This window comes from Pieris brassicae, chromosome 10 (assembly GCF_905147105.1).
Source record: "Pieris brassicae chromosome 10, ilPieBrab1.1, whole genome shotgun sequence".
Classification (NCBI taxonomy): domain Eukaryota; kingdom Metazoa; phylum Arthropoda; class Insecta; order Lepidoptera; family Pieridae; genus Pieris; species Pieris brassicae.
In genome coordinates this window covers 14,017,601-14,035,814 of record NC_059674.1, presented here as the reverse complement: position 1 = coordinate 14,035,814, position 18,214 = coordinate 14,017,601, and the positions used below count along the sequence as shown (strand labels likewise).

The 18,214-nt window shown below is 31.4% G+C and overlaps 1 protein-coding gene across 6 annotated transcripts in view; it reads right to left on the bottom strand.

Moving 5' to 3' along the window:
* Nucleotides 1-18,214, bottom strand: part of LOC123714889 (protein pangolin, isoforms A/H/I/S) — a 112,783-nt gene extending 94,569 nt beyond the window's left edge. For 2 of the 6 annotated variants that reach the window (XR_006754369.1, XM_045669525.1), the window contains exons 1-2: nucleotides 17,889-18,212; nucleotides 4,231-4,524 (exon numbers count right to left, since the gene is read on the bottom strand). Coding sequence is in view for 5 of the 6 variants with exons in the window: in XM_045669525.1 (XP_045525481.1) it covers nucleotides 4,231-4,398 (168 nt within the window). In the remaining variant the exon portion in view is untranslated. Of the gene's footprint in view, nucleotides 1-4,230; nucleotides 4,525-14,104; nucleotides 14,133-17,888 lie in introns of those variants that run through there. The other 4 variants (XM_045669523.1, XM_045669528.1, XM_045669527.1 and 1 more) reach the window with 3 other exon arrangements.

The following is an 18,214-nucleotide window of genomic DNA, read 5'->3' as shown; positions in this document are numbered from 1 at the left end:
CTTTAATAAATGTTTAATTTACAAACATTTTAGTTTAAACTAGCAAATCAATTTACTAAATATATTTATTTAAAATACATATAGCCTATTTTACTCAATGACAATTCAGCTCTTATGTAATTCTTAAGCTACAGAGAGAGTAGTAGTGACTTCATCCTGCGAATCTCATTCCTGAGGTCTTAGGTTCGATCCCTTGCTGTGCACCAATAGACTTTCTTTCTATGTGCACATTCAACATTCGCTTGCCTTAGAACCAAAAAGTCGATAGTGTGCGTCAGGCACAGAATCGGCTGATCACCTACTTGCTTATTAGATTAACAAATGATCATGAAACAGATACAGAAATCTGAGACCCAGATCTGAAAAGGTTTTAGCGCCATTGATTTATTTATTTTTGTTTATGTAATTCTTATAGTAAAGGAATTTTCAGTTTCCATCCAGTAGTGAGATAATTTGTTAAAGATACATAAATACAATAAATAATTATACTAGTATAGATATAGAATACGTCACAGTACCAAATTTCAATAAATTTTATTTATTTTTATTCATTAACACTTCATTGAAAGTAAACGGACATAGTAAAATTATAGTATAATTAAAACAAAAAGATAAAAAGGAGCGCAACTGGTGCCCTTATCGCTTTCGAGCGATCTCTTCCATGCAACCACTGTGAGATTTTTTTTTAGATAAGGTGAGCGCAAGAAGATACATATATTTAGACAAAACTAATAAAGCAAAGCAATGTAAAAAGTGAAAAGGACAATAATAAAAAAAGACATGAAAAAGTAAAAAATATTAACAGTAACAAAATAACTTTATCTTCTTCGCGCCTCGAACGATAAATATTTAAACAATATTAAATAAGTGATGTTCTGACACCTGATAAAAATGTGCACTCTGATGTAGGTTATCAAGACATTAATTTATCATAACCTAAACATTGCAATTAGCGGATATCGCACCGACCTTTGGATAGGCCAATTGTTCAATAGCTTACATCCTACACGAGGTGCAAATTCATATGAAAACCTTTTACATAGTCTATTCTTAGCGCAAATATAAATTAATTACTATAAATTCCGAATCTTTTTTGACTTTTGCTTCATCGGAATCGTTTCAAAATAATTTTATGCAGAACTCAGGGGAACTCATCCAGTCCGCTTACACGATTATACTACGGATTTCTGTAGTTTTTAAACTGTTGTTTATTTAACTGTTATATATAAGCCCAAGAGAAAACCGGGTACATCGAGGCTACGTTGGTGGAATGGAGTTGGACCTTGAAACAATAAGGGTTCGAAGTTGAACGCAAAAAGCACTTGATTGAAGAGGCTAAAGCCCACAAGTGCTGTATAGTCATTGATAATAATGATGAAACGTGTTAATTGTGAAAGAACGAACAAAAAGTGCCAAAAACATACACCCCAAATTGATAACCTAAAAAATATATAATCTTGACACATCGGTTACTAGGGGCGTGATTGTAGCAACGACTGAGAGCTGTGATTTTTCATATACTAGCTGATATTCTATACCAGGCTGATACAATGTAAAGAAACTCAACAGGAACCAGTTTCTTCGCGCTTGTCAGGTTTTTATCAACAAATTTTGCATCAAGCCATTTATAACGATGCGAAAAACACTTAGATTTATGAGTTATCCATACATTTCTTGTAAAAAATATTGAAGTATATTACAATCGTCCTGATATGCAACAATGGTCTGTAATTATACTTTTTAGTGGCTGGAATTAATAATTGTGATGACACATTTTCAATTACGGAGGTGTGCCTAGATTTGTTCAATACATTTAATAACTTGCCTTTATATTTATTGGGTTCAATGTTTCTACAATAGTGTTCGTAATGGTTATTCTTTTGAAAAACTGCGCTACTTGTGAATTTAAATGCCATACAACAAACAAATAAAAACATTTCCCAAAATCAAGCGGGCGTAAAACCCTGACAATTTACCGAATTGTAATCGAAAAGAAATCGAAACTCGAACAAAGAGCATTGTAATAGCATCACGTACGATAATCGACGCTATTATGACATACAAAGCAGAATTGCACCTAAATATAATCCAATATTTATACGATCCGTGACTGTAATGCGTCTGGATTCCTCTACGTCCATCCTTGTTTAGCATACTGAAATAAATGAGATACAACACTTCGATTTTGTCCCACATTTGCTGTACACAGGTAAAATATAATACCTGCATGCAGGTAACCTTCTTTGATAGAGTTTTAAGAAGGGAACAATGAATTCGAATTTTGAATTTTCGGAAAGGTACCTGCGCTTTTTTGTTTTGGCCATTTCGATGTGCGGTTGGTTTGTTTGTTTACGGGCAATTTGTGATTACAATGATTTGTGTGTCCGTGTAACAAGATCATATTTTTTATGTCATGGACAGATTGGCGTCGCGATACTTCCGCCAAAACATCAAATACTGCCTATGTTTTATAGTCCTAAAAGTTTCAATTGATTTTTAAACCAAACGTGACTGAAACACATGCAAATTTCAATATGGAATAACATTACGAAATTAGTAGAATGCATGTGAAATCAGTTTCACGAAAGTAGTTTCGATATATGCGAAAATAAGCATCCCCATCAGCATCAAAGCTCCTATATTCAATGTAGCTAAAGAGATGCTTATCTATTAACTTAAAAAAAAACCTTTTAAGAATAAAATACGTTGGTAGATTCGAGGACGGTTAACAAGAAAGCAAGCATTTTGGTGGAATGAAGTTAGTCTCTGAATCAGCAGATGAAGATTCTGAGAGCTATAAAAACTATTTTCGAATGAGTCAAAATATTTTTTTTTACTGAGAACAAAATATATAAACAATATAGATATGACGAGAAGCGTTACTAGCAAAACTTAAACTTCAAATCACGCTGCGTTTCTTAGCAACTAGAAATAGTTTTAAGTTTTCACAGCACAGCACAGGCGTTTTCGCGACAATAGTTTCACGTCGCATCTTCATCGTGAAATTTGGTTGCATGAAACTAATTTCACCAAAAAATCGCACAAGACACGAAACTCGAAATGCGAAAATTACACGTTAAACTGTTGGTAAAACTAATGTCAATAAACTAATTTCATGCCACATATTTCGTAATGTAATTTCGGATAAAGTGTATAAATGTCTGAAAATCACTCTAATTTTTAATTAGCGAGCATGTCTAAACCCATATTCCAGTTATCAATTCCCATTAAGTTTTTAATAGTCGCGATGTTTATCTTACGCAAGTTCAACAACCGCGACTCATGAATATTAAAGTATGTGTTAAAAATTCGTTTCAGTCTTTAGCGTTTTATCCGTATTCTACTCTCTGACCATAGAAATTAGATCACGTTAGTCACGTGATTTGATTTTTGTGTTAAAATAAAGTAATTATTCCAACAAAATCGGCATAGATTATTTTTTCCAGTATAATACAAGGTTATTGCGAACAATAATTTGTTACGATTTGAATTTAACGCCAAATCATAAAATAGAGATCTCCTACGATGAAAGCAGCCTTTTCAACGGAAGCAATGACTTCGAAGGCGTAGACTTCGATTAACAATAAATAGTGAATGCAACAAATTTCTATAGTGTTGTTTGGGATTTTCACAAGTGCATTAACAAATATACAGGATGCATACATTGTCCCTTTGTAAATCAAACCTACCTGGTATTGAGTTGACACCTGCTGGCATGTACAAACCACTAAATTTATAAAAACTAGACACGCAATTCTGACACTTGCCATGTGATAATAACATTTATATTTGCTTAAATATTATTGCTTCTGTGAGGTAATGCTAAGCGCCGCGTGACGCATTTTAAGTATAGGTTTGTGAAAGCAGAATCATAATTAAAAGCGACGTTTAGTGCCTTAACATTTAAATGGACCACCTACAGATAACTGGTATCATATATTTCCTAGGAATGTGTCAATCACGCCGTAATGAACAGTTATTTTGGGAAATAAAGAAGTATAGCATTAGGTGACCATCAATAGATCTGCCTGTTCAGATAAATGACATGGACAGAAATGTCGAAATTAATATATATATAATAATATTTATGATTTCTTTAACCAATAGCTCACCTTTATAACTATTTCGAACGGTTCATACCTATTTAATTTAATGTCAATTGTTTTGTTGACTTGTTCCTGCTTATCTATTTTTAGGTACTTTGATGTTTCAGGATGGGAAAAGGCTTACCTCACTCTCGGTCCAATCGATAAGACTGGACTTCTCCTCCAGCAGATTCTCCGAGCTCCTCTTCTCGTCCTCTCCGTCCCCCTCGTCCTTGAACACCTTGACCTCATCAGTGGAGCCCAGATCGTCACCGCCCGAGGACGCAGCCGAGCTCGAGTGCGCATGCGGCATTTTCAAGATCCCGGCACCCAAACTCCCATTATCCCTCGACTATCTGTCATCCATGACCAATTAACGCACTATTGTCACTATAAGTCTTCGGTTTTTCAGTGAAAACTTTTTCGTTCACGGGATAATCTGCAAAGAAGAATGTCAAGTTAATACGTGTTTGACCTCTAGAACAAGCACAAAAAGACGTGGGATGGCAATCAGCATAAAAGGGGAGGAGTTCCTAGTTAGTGAGTTTACTATGGGTCTAAACATCTCTTATGCCCTGAGACTAGCAGAAGATAGAGCTGTGTGGAGGCAGCAGGTCTACGTATCGATTAGGGCTTTTCAAGACTACGAAGCCACGACCTTTAGAAAGACTACGAAAAAGAACACAGAAGGATGAACACTACAGCTTATATACAAGCTGATAATATCACATGCCTTAGAGAAATAAGACACCATCAAATTGGTGGTAAATAATTAATAACTAGAATGTATATTTAACGCGATTCGTCCAGCATTGTGGCATATTTTAGGTCAAGTGGGCTGTCAAGTATCGTTCAAGTCCCTTGGCTCGCGGCCAAGCGCTCAGAAACCCTTAGAAATAAAATAACATATTGACAGTGAATAATTTATGTAAACACTGTATGGATGAACGAATGACTACACTTATCGAAGAGAAGACAAATTCCAATGTTATAATTTTGATTTTTAAATGCGTCCACGATAATTCGAATCATTAAACATTACGTTATTAATGTTGCTGAAGACATAAAACTTCGCTTACTGTTATGGTGTGTTGAAAGTATGCATTATGCGCACGCGTCACAATGCAACATGTTATGCGCCCATAGTGGTATCACAAAAGCATTATAATCTACTAATATATTCATACGTATATACTTTGTAATGAGTAAAAACAGAATCTATATGTATAGATTAATGTTTGAACGGGCATGTCAGACCCAATTCTAGAAAAAAATTATCTATGAAACAGATGTATAGATCCAGTGGCATTGAACTTCATAAATAAAGACTATATATATCATTATATATTAGTATCGGACAATGAACAGATTTTTATGGCGTTAAAAGGCATGACAAATATTACAGAGATCCGAGATTTTTATCTTTTTTTAAATAAATTACTTATCTCATAATAGTTTAGATAACACTTGGTTATGTAAAGTTCCGTTTGTTTGTTTGTTAATGACTTTACTAAGTTACGGTTTGTGTTGCCGCTATCTTAAACATAGTGTTAAAGCCACTCCAAAGGGGTTGCTCAAGGTCCTCCTCCTAAGCACAAGACAGACTAACGAATACGTTAAACACTTCGTCGAATCAAGTTTATATCTACTAAAACAGTATTGATAATAGCACACGATACAGGCCCAAAGCAAAAGACAGAGAGATAATCGTTCAATTGTGATTGGTCAACAGCATCTTTAGTCTATCAAAATCAATCGAATCTAATCACAATAAGGTAAATTAATTATATAAATAATTAGGGTAAACAGTTAATGGATAATTACGTTCAGAGTATTTTAATTAAGCAATTTTGACAGATTAAAACGTGTTTCATTATCACATTTACAATAATAAGTTTATTTAAAATTATAAGACTGACGTAACTTGTTTTTAGTATGTAAGATTGAAAACTAAATCACGCGGAATTTTCTTTAATATAATTTTTAAGTATAAAGGTGTTTTAATCCGGCAAAACATATGTTAAGGTAGATCTCCACATTCACATATGCGTCGAATGATTTATTTAATTATTATTATAAATTTCGAAAGTTTTAGCTATTCTTTTGAGTTCAAAATCCGCATAATGTTAAACATTCTTTGGTGCCAAACTAACAATGAACTAATAACAGAGTTTAATGACCGAGAAATTAATTAGCTTTTTTCACACAAAATTTTCACAGAATTATCGTTTTAATTACTATAATAAATAATACCCATTTAGGTAAATAGATGAGAGTAGGGATGTTAATTAAAAAAAAATATAACACAAAGAACCGATTCGCAACAGTTCACGATAACGAAAATGATAAAGTTATTTTTGGGTTCTTGATAATAATAATAGATAATATTAATTAATGATTAAAAACGTTCTTAAAAAACCTATGGAAGGTAATATAATCGTTAAAGCTGATCGAATATTACCTAAATATATATTGCTATAGGATGCAATTACAAGTCAAAACAATTCAAACTAAGAATATAATTATTTTGTTATTTGTGGTATGGTATAAATTCTTTAGAAAAAGTAGTTTAAATTCGAATTTCGAACATTTACAAATGCAAATGTTGTTCGCAACAAGTAGTTTTTCTGTATTCCTCGCAACTTCTAAAACTTTTAAGCAAGCTATTAACAGTCGCCTATGAGTTTGTACCACTATGAAAGACCAGGAAATTATTAAGAGCCCTAATATATGCTAGTACGTAGCAATTCATTCACATTAGCAACGCAAAATGTCATACCTGTATAATGATGTATGTAGATGGAGGACTAGGTGTGAATATTGAATCATTCACGCTGTATATTAAGTATAAACCTATGTTCAGGGGTTACCAACTGTTTAAAATATTATATAGAATAAAAGTACAAAAACAACTAAATATTCAGCTTTTTGATTGGCCCTTTCATTATTACACGGATTTTGAAACCATTACAAAATACATATTTAGCACCAAACAATATTCAACAACATCTGATATAAAGAAGAACCTTAATTACATAAGCAAGTAATAATAATAATAATAAATGGTCTTATTTATTTAACGGTAATGTTATACTTACTACGGTGTTAAAGAAATATTTATTCAAAAAACTAGCTAACTTTTAAAAAATTCCCAATTTACTTCAAAACTCTAGATAAATAAAAGGTCCACTGTCCGTATACAAAAACAATTCCAATATTTCATAAATATCTCTTGTACCTATTATAACGCTTGAAATGAACTGCGGGCATATTCTCGAAACCGAAACTATTTCAGGTACATAATCATAATACGTATATACAATTATATGAGAGGAATACATTTAAATCTAGATTCATGAATATATGGTAGTTTTTTAAAACATACTTTTTAAAAGCCCCGTGTCCAAAGTGGTTCTTGTCCTACAAATTTAGGTAAAATAGGAATGGTTTGTCTCACACGAAATTTAACATATCTAAATAGATATAATAATAAATATACCTAATTTTATTATTATTTAACATAATTTATATTGAATAAAATGTCTCTAATCCTGGTTAACCGCCATGGCGTTTATCGTTGGAGCCAGAGTATAGCGATCATACGCGAATAACACAGGTATCACTTTATGGCTGTCTTTACGATTCACTATGTGAAACTATGCGTTATACGTTGAATGCTTTTCTTTATTGAATTTAACAAGTATACATTTCCGTTAAACAGCACATTTTATGGAAGATTCCGCAAGCAAAAAGTAGTAACTTTTTGTCGCCACTAGCCAGTAGGGTTGTCTTGTTCTTTTAGTAAATACTTGAATTGTGTAAAACAAGGCTATTTTATTTAAAAAAACAGTTTATATAACAATTTTACTCGTTCATAAAGAGCTGTGGTTTCTAATTATTAATAGACGTAAATTTATATTCGCTGTATCGTCGATATTTGACTCGCTAAGTTTTTGTAATGTGTATATGCCTTTTTGTTTTGATATGAAATTGTAATTATAAATTTACGCAATTTACGCCTTTCTGAAGGTTTTTATCGTAATTTTATTAGTTGTGTAAAGTGTTCGATTTAGAATTTGGATTAACATTGATTTAGGAAGAGGCTAACTAAATATTTGAAGATTCGTATTGCAATACAAATGTTGGCATATATGCTTTGATTTTGTTACTTCAAAATTTGTGGGAGATATCTGTAGCAGATATTTGTATCCTGAAATTTGTAAAATATTGAACCTCCACGTCGATTTAACGAAGGTAAACCTAATTAAAAATTGTTTTTATTAAAAAGCAAATTATACTACATTAGTGCCTATCATAACATGTTTGTTATAATATTCAACGGTTCGTTACATTTTATGGATTCTAAGAAACTCGTATTTAACATTAAGTGGGGTACATAATTTTTTTACGTAATAATGACAATAGTTTTCCTCTTTAAACAGAATACGTAAAAATTATACATAATATAAAGATGTGTTAGTAATTTATAGTTTGTAGGCACTAAAGATAGTTTGAGGTATTGAAATGTCAAAACACACGTATGTTAGAATGCCTATTTTGCTATGTCGTAATTTTAAAATGGTTTTATTACTTTGTAATGAAATAAATAAATTGTTATTAATTACCGTCATTCATATATCAGCACACTTTTAAACAAGTATTTTCGACAAACTAAGTTTCAAAAGCTAACCACCTCTATCTATTTAAGTTTCGAGCTACCACAACTGTAACAAAGATTCCAATTTGTCTTCTTACTTTGTAAGGACGTCCGCTCCGCGTGGCTCTTTAAATGCAAATGAGTTAGAACTTACATAAGGCTCTGTGAACTGTAGAGTAATATCAAGAAACTTAAATCTTATCCCTACGATCATATCATAACACGAACGAAATACATTTAGTATAGAACATAAAGAATATCGTTTGTTTTCATTTATTAAGAAGTAGGTACCTACCATAGTTATAAATTAACTTTGAGGGATTTGAAAAATCGAACAAGTAGTCGAGTATCATGCGTCTGCGAATCGAATAAAAAGTCGAGTTAACATTATCTGTAACTACCCACATGTTCCGTACAGACATCGAGTCGCTTTTTGCATAATTATCTCGATTGCTTGCGACGTAATTGAATTTTCTGTAATGCGCCTCAAGTGTTCTCGAGAAAGACGCTTATTGTAAAATAGGATTAACTTATAAGTAATACTTTCGAGACTAGTAGTTAAGGCGACAGGAATTAACATCCAATCTGAGGTCTGACTTTGTTTCTTGATGGTTTATAAATAAATCTTTTGGATTAAAACGCCATGTAATTCCCTCATATCGAGGTATTGCATAATTAAACTATTCCTATAGTAGTTTAAAATATATCAGGTTATTTCAAATAATGAGTCTAAGCGTGGATTTTGCAGAAATTTTGAAGATCATAAAACTAATGGCAGGAAGCTGCGCTTGCGTCTCGTAAAACTTAACGGCACATTTGTCTTAGCACATTGCACATTGTGCGGGCTGACTTCTCATTATCCTAGCACAAATTTTTATCTCGGGCTTTACATTGTCTCAAGTAATAGCCCCGAACACAAGTAATAGGAACCACGTTCAGCAATTTGTATAATTAAACAAATAAATATATTTCTATTCTCATGACACATCTGCTCTAATATTTTAATAGTGTTTTAAATTTCAATATTTTCGTTGCACATTACTTCAATTTCGCGACATCAGCAGATAAACTACATCGAAATTAGGTTTTGTGATGACGTCGTATATATCGGAACCAGCATTTTATTAGTGACTACAAACTCCAGTCAATTACTAGAATTCGGTAAGGGCTATAGAGAATCAAGTCCAACCTACAAGATTGATTATCTGTTCAAAACTACTCGTAGCGTACCTCCTAATTTAGTAGTTTATTCTGAAGGACGTAGAACGACATCCTCTCATACAGTTTTTTAAGACAAATATACCATCTCTCTCATTTCGGAGCTAAATGATAAAGACACAAATACAAATGATTTACATCTAAACCTTATTGCTTTGCAATACAGCCGTCATTCCCGAGCATTACAAATAAGTAATGTATTATTTATGTATTAATGTTTTACACTTGTACCGGATAATGAAGACAGACAAGCAGAAGAATCAATGAAAGTATAATTAGTTCGAGAAAAACAGCCTCCATTTTTGGTTATGGCATAGATGTCGCTGCGGGTAATGTATCATTTTGACGTATGTCTCTATCAGAGAGAATTATGAATCATAACCTGATATGTATAGAAATAGTCTGATCAAAGAAACATTAGTGCAGTGTAGTTCAAACTTTGTAATAAATATATTTTATGAATAAGGAAAATATTGATAACGATTATTATTATAGATTAACGAAGAGGTCACAAAATACATGAAATTCACACGAGCTTAGCTAGTTATTTTAAAAGTACTTACCGTTATATTTTACACAATAAAGCAAGACACTAATATAGGAAAAATATATTAATAATATCATAAAATAGGCATTGGCCCTTCTCCTAAATACTTGAGCGTCTAAATATGAAAGAAATTATGTGTTTACTGGTAAAGCTATCCAATGACTAATGGACAAAATTAGTAAAAAACAACTAAAATTGATTTATAATGGATACCCAATATTAACTTTTTAATAAATCTAATTAATTATGTTTTAGGAATAACGACAGTTTAATGTATCAATAAACAACTCAATTAATAAACTGTACTTTGTTCGACGTTTAGATAAAAATATTAAATTTCTATTCGTAAAGAGTCCAGATTACTGTTTTCTATACTAATGCAGAAACATTCACAGTTTCGACATATGAAGAAAATTGTATTATTTTTCGACTACTCATTATTCATGTAACTTTAGTACAGTTAAAGTAAGTAATTGTAAGCACTCGCCTCGTCTATTTATAGGATTTTGCAGACCAATTGCATAGATATGATCCAATATTTCTTGCGCAATGAATTCGAACAAATCTAAGCACAGAAGACGGACTAGCCCGTCGAGAAATTCTATAAAACAGTTACAGAAATGTGGAATGTGAATATTTTGGATATTTTAACTCGACATTTATCAGTCAGTTTTAGTAAAAACTTTTAAGTTTTGGTGCCAAATAAAATTCTCTCGACGTCTACCTGGTGCTAACGGATCTCAAAGTCTTTTGTTTATTAAAATATTTCATAGAATTTTTAAAATATTGTACATCTTTTTTGTCTAAAAGACAAAGACGATTTATTTAACAATTACCGGTTATCTATGGTCTCTGTTGTTTGAAGTCCCGTAACCCAAATGGGTATAAATAATTATTTTAGCGGCAAATAGGTCTATCTACGCGAAACAAATTTATGAAAATCGAACACTGGGTAAAGAATTCAACTATCAAAACACGTGTTGTTAAAATATTTTTATGCTACAATTAAATGATCTCCATTTAATTAAAATTTTACATTTTAAAGTCTTATAAATAAATTTCAAACTAAATCGTTAAGTGAACAAAAACGGAATCAATGGTCAAATGTAATTAAGTTCGTGTTTCGGTCAAGTTTTTAACCGCGTATCAATAACCGGTTCACTGCTTATTATATTGCAACTCAAAAAGTAATGGACACATTTCTGTGTCTGTTTTTCTGATACCCAATATCTTGATTAGGAAGGTGGGAGTTTGGTAATTGAAATATGAAATTTCACTAATATAATATGGTCGTATTATTTTTCTTCCATTAACTGTATATCCGTATAGTTATAACAGTTTATAACAATTAAAGCATATAGGACGCTTATAAGGAAGTTGGTAAAAGACGGTTGAAGAAGAAATCAGAAAATACTCTTCCCTTTACATTTCTTTAAAGGCAAGAATACTTTTTTCTGGAGTACATAAATTTCACGGGAATTCAACCTGTGGTTGAGTTACAGTGAACAAACCAGGTGTTGACCAACCGAGCCACCGAGGCGGTTTATAACAATATTAGTATAACAAATTAAATTATTCACTTTCATGTCAAAAAACAAAGGTCGCATTCGCAAAACGCCATCTGTTTAAAACAACAATCTAAATTAAACTGTTTTACCATAGCATAGGGTTTTAAATTAATAATGCCCCGTTTTTATACAGTTTTGATATTCTAGGAATAACTCAAAAACGGCAGCTATTTTTAACGTAGTGTTGTATGAATTAATACATTATATTAATAGCACATTTTTGTTTCATATTTACTGAAAAGCTGTATTTGTATCTATGATTATATTTTATTTTCCTATGGCAATATTTGAAGGCTACAAAACTATAGATTTATAGATCTGTTTTTTTAAGACGTTAATTTTCTTAAGATTCTTTCATATGAATTTCATTCCCCTTCATCAAAAAAGGAAATTGTCTCCTTGACTATCAATTAGCAAACACCATAAATACACAGACGGACCGTAATAATAAGAGTTATCTCTAATAACTACATCAGATATTCAGACCTATAACAGATCATAGACAACTACGCATCTGAGATACTGAGGACACTACCCGTCGGCCGGAAAAAACACGCCATGTGTGCTAGAATGAAAATTAAAGACAAGTTTAAGCCTCCCGTCTGTCAAATCGGATAAATATATGACAATTTAGACTGCGTTAAAAGTATTGAGCTTTGACAGATGACAATATGATGCGTAGTCATAAAATTCTTGGCCATAGCAAGCAACAATTTGAGTAGAAACTAACTACAAATAATGTTAACAGATAAAGTGATATTTAATATGACTGCGAGTATAACCTTTACATTTTTTTTAATAAATAATACTGTTTTCTTATCTATATATTCGTGGAAATAAAGACAATATAAATAATATTTTGTATTTGGACCTAAGAGTTAAAAAATATCACGATAGATAATATAACATGTTTGTAATTGATTTATAATCTCGATAATCCCTGATTAACTTTATCTAATCCAAAAGTTGAATTTATATTAGCAATATCTTGTAACACGAAATTAAATTCGAATAAATACGAACGAAAAGTTTAATTATTGACCAGTTTCAAGAGATTATCTAGAAGATTATCTAAAAAAACAAATAATTACTATATTTGTGTGATCAATCAGCATTATTCAGTATATGAAGTGACTAATTTTAACCTAACTTTGTTGTTTTTCATTTCCAAACTTCCTACTCTGTCTTATGTTCAAAGCAAATATACACAGGTATTAGTGTAAAATCTTTTACACAATTTCACAAAGATGCCGGATAAAACAGTGTAACATATCTATACCTTCAATATTTAAATAATATCATTTGAATACACTTCACGCATTGAACTCATAAATACTAAAATCTATAACCATTTAGAATTCCGAAAATGTCCTAAGATCATGTAAGAAATATATTATTATGGTCGTGCCCGCGTGTTTGTTTTGCTAATAGCTTATATAATTATGAATCCAATATTTAAAAGGGTTTTTTAGATTATTTTGTAAGGGTGTAATTTGTATCGGTTGCCCCAATTTATATGAGCCTCTCGTTTCCATTAATACAGCAAAGGCGAGATTTACCATAATTCAAGGACAAAATTTAGTACTAATTGGATAAAAAGGTAAAAATTATCTACATAATTTGTACTGTAAGAAAAACAACAATTTTAGTTAAATTTTAGAAGAAATTAAAATTGGCACTTATAAAAATATGTGATTTAACAAGCTATAGATATCTTAAATCACTAATTATTTAGAATATATAAGTTGATAGCAATTAGACTAAAGCTCCACAGTAATTAAACTGTATAAAAAGGTTTAGTATCAGTTTTAGTTTTGAATAAAACCCATTTTCTAAATAAATCTCCGCTTTTACTATAGCACCGTTTTGTCTCCTTTTATCATGATATTAATTCAATTAGACAGAAAGAGATGAGAGAGTACTTTCATGCAAACAATTCAATTAGACTGTTACTTTAGGATACCATATTCGTCAAACCATATACAGATTGACGACAAAAATCTAATACAAATAGTAGTTATGAGTTTACCTGGCACGTCACAGTAATTCCGTATGCTGCGTGTGCGCAGAGAACAACACGAACACATTAAAATTCCCAACTCTCGCGAGGGTTCTCAGCGTGGCCGCACGCGTTTTAAAGCAGCTAGCAATCCGCGACTCCTTTGTCTTAAAATTTCAACCATCGTCAGGGGCCGTAGACAAAATAAGTTTGTGGCAGATATGACGCAATTCAATATAAAACATAGCATAGACATCATTTTAAAGCCACCATTTACATAAAAAATTACCGGCGACATTTTAGGCCGTCGCAAAAAAAATTGTTCTGGCCAAATTATTGTTTAAATCTTTAAAAAGAACAAAGTGCGTAACAATTTGTATACAATTCCACTTAAGAAAGAGGTTTACACGATGTTACATTTTTTCCTATAAAATATTGTCTATCAATGTTATTACAGGTTTTAGAAAACGTAGAAATAATACCTTTCGGTGAGACTTCGACAGACCTTACTTACTAATTAAATCCTCTTACTGTATTACTTAAATTAATATAAATATAAAATTACTAGTATTGTTTGAACTAAGTCATCATAACAGGTTAAAGCGTTTAAAAATACACGTTTTTTGAACAACGATTGTATCTTATCATTGATAGGTTGATATTAGCGTTACATAAATTGTATCTATTGATACAGGATTTTTCGAGTTGTAGCTTTATACAATTACATAAATAATTTGTTTGCACTTGGAGGAAATCGGAATGTGGGTAGCTTTGAAAGAAGAAACTTGGAGTCCGTGAACGATTGTGTTTGTATCAAAAAAAACTGATATAACTGATTATTTTTATGTATATGGTATGAAATGGCGTATTCTATTGTGAAAACGAATTATTAAATAGTGTGAACATTGAGACCCTAAGTATTGTTCATTTTAAAGTAATTTTTATTTAGTTAGTATAACATTCTTATATACCAAATCAGGTTTAATTTTATGGTATAAATAAATGTATGACACTTTTATAGAACAGCAAATGGTTCATCTGATATTAAATGATACCGCTGGGTTCGGACACACACTCCCGACCCAACAACTATTAAGCGGTAGATAGGAGTGAAAAAATAATCAAGTATATTATATAACAAAAAGCCAAAACTAAAACTTTTATACCAATCTGTAAGAAAAGAAAAAAATACTTAAATTAAAACTGCATTTAATCATCATCCAGTCTTACAATCTTGTCACAAATACGAAATATATGGGTGCGGAACTAAATAAATTGTTTTAGATCGATAACATACTTAAATGTGAATAAAAACTTAATGCAATACTGATTTAAATATCCGAAAATTCCAAATGAATCGGTCCTAACAAGAACCATAAAAAGAAAAAGAAATTTTGAAATATATTTTTTCCTCACAAAAGAATGGAGGCGTTATAAATAATGCTTTTAGGAGTCCGGTTCCAGAAATGTGTGGGCAAGGATTTCTCGCCATTTTGAAAATTTTTATGTTAATCTTGAGTTTTTGTCGCGCCTCAACAATGGACTTTATAGGTCCCCTTAAAATTATTACAGTTGACAGTTTTGAAGAAATCAGATTAAATAAATGATTAAACAAATTTTTTGATATGCCAGTTTGCTTTTAAGATTATTTTCAATGATTATAAATATTAATCTTCAGCATTAAACTAGCGATTGTGATTCGCATTCTTCAACATATATAATTGTAATATAAATATTGCGATAGTAGAAATAAAAGTAGTAGAATTTGTTAAATAAAACTTTACATAATATAACGACTTGAAACTAAATAATATGTTATATGTAATATGTTGAAATATGTCTGTAAAGCTTCATGTTCTAAAAATGTTTAATTCGTAGGTTAAGCGCGCATTAGAATACAAAATTGAAACATATTTCAAATACGCAGTTATTCATTACCTTGTGTATAACAATAAAAAGGCCATAATAAAATAGGAAGCCTCACGTTTTAATTTAGATTCTTTATCATTAACTTACATGATATTATTAATAAAAATAAAGTTGTAAGTTAAGGACATCTCCAGTTTTTACAAAGCAGGTGCAAAATAACACATTTGTTATTTTATTTAATCGACGCTAACAAAAAATATTAATGGTATTAAAATTATCGACAGTTAACTCTAGATGTCATTTGTATGTAATTCAAATTGACGTACTGGCATTCATTAGGAATTTAGCAGAAACTGTCAGTGTTGCCATTTAAGTAGAAACGGTTGAAGTTTTCAAACGACATTCAAAGTTTTTGCCGGGGTTGCCCTAATACGTATCATATACATAATTATGGGAATGATTATTTTAATTAACTACAACATATGCCGCGCTTTCGATTAACTATTATTATGTGTATAATCAATTTATTGGTACAAAAATCATTTTGCAATGCAATTTTATGGCTACTTAGAATTATATGTTTTCTAATTTTCCAACAATGTTGTAAAACGCAACATTTTATTGTTGTGTTAACGTTTTACAATATGACAATACAACATTATTGTCTGTGGTGACAATATATTAAAGTTGTCGGAAGGGGTAGTAGATAAAACTAATAGCTACAACTATTATTCATTTCAATAATTAGCCTATATGCAATAGTTTAGTATATCAAACTATTATTATATTATAGTCACAGTACGTAAGTCTTTTTTTATTATTTAATTTTTTTGTTTTTTTTATTATTTTAAACTGTATTTTTAGTATAGTGTCAATGTCAATAAGGTTCGCAGGAAAATACGAAAAAAGAAATATCTTCTGAACTGAACAAATGTAAAAATCATAAATATTTAACTTAAAATTCGTAGATACTTGTCACTTTAGATATTTCGATTATATACTATTAAACATAAATAGGTGTTATGGTTTTTAATATTGAAAGATAAATATTTTTTATTTGCCGTCGGCAAATAGCATATGGTTTTTTTAATACAATGTGTACTATAAATCAATATCACTAAAATCGAAAGGGCTAAGTACTAATACAATTTTACCAAAATATTTTTCTAAACTTAATTTACCTAGCTATAATATTAAGACGGAAAATCCACGCAGCGGTTTTACAACTATATGTACGTAATGTACTTTATAAGAGATTTTTCTACGTTTATACACGTTAATAAACATGGAATCATTTACTCATGCGTATGTCTGATTTATAACCGATTTAAAAAAAACTGATTGATAAGTTTTAATGATGACTATTCTTCTTATTGAACAATACTATTTAGTTGTAGCCATAAAATCTTAGGTACCTTGTAAAATTGTCCAAAATAATAATCAAACAAAAGAATTCTTTCAGTTTTTTGCTTTGGTTTCCCTTATTCCTTTTTAAACAGGGATTAAAGTACCTTACATGCAAAGTTACAAACCACCTTTTACAGATCCTAGTAGCCCCTATGAAGAGGTTGTTGTATTTGAGGTGTGGTCTAGTTTGTCGTTACAAAAGGTACTTTTATCAAACTCATTCCTAGAATAAGACCGCTATGGTGGGTATCAAGTGTCTAGCTGAGAACAGGCAAAGCATAATATAAATGCAAAGTTCACGCTTCACGCGTTTGGAACGCCTCACCGGAGGCGATAAAGTATTTAATTACATTATAAATTACACGACACACTTCTACAGGCCCGATAACAACAAGTCAAGGCGTCAATTGCATACAAACTTTACATGAGGAAATCCGACCACAGTGCTCGACACTAATTACAAAAGAATTATTCGAGTGACCAATAATCGGTTGGGCCACCGACCCCACGAATGGGCCATAATTAATCTGGCACATACCTAAACACGATGGTCATGGCGTTGACGCGAACACCCAAAAAACACGTTCAAAACTCCACACCGTTTAACACTACACGCACGTTACATTCTTGTTATCACACACTGTTGTAGCTTGCACTCGCGATGCACGTAATGTACACTCATTATTTTGTTTATCGCCGGTAGTTTTGGTCGAGCGTGATACGTATATACCAACCGGTCAACTTCCACGAGTCTACTGCAAACAACAATGCTGCGACGCGCGCGAGAACGAACTGACACCCACACAAGATAACGGCACGCACACAGCGGCGGATAGGCCGTGCACCGACATGCGCATATAAAAA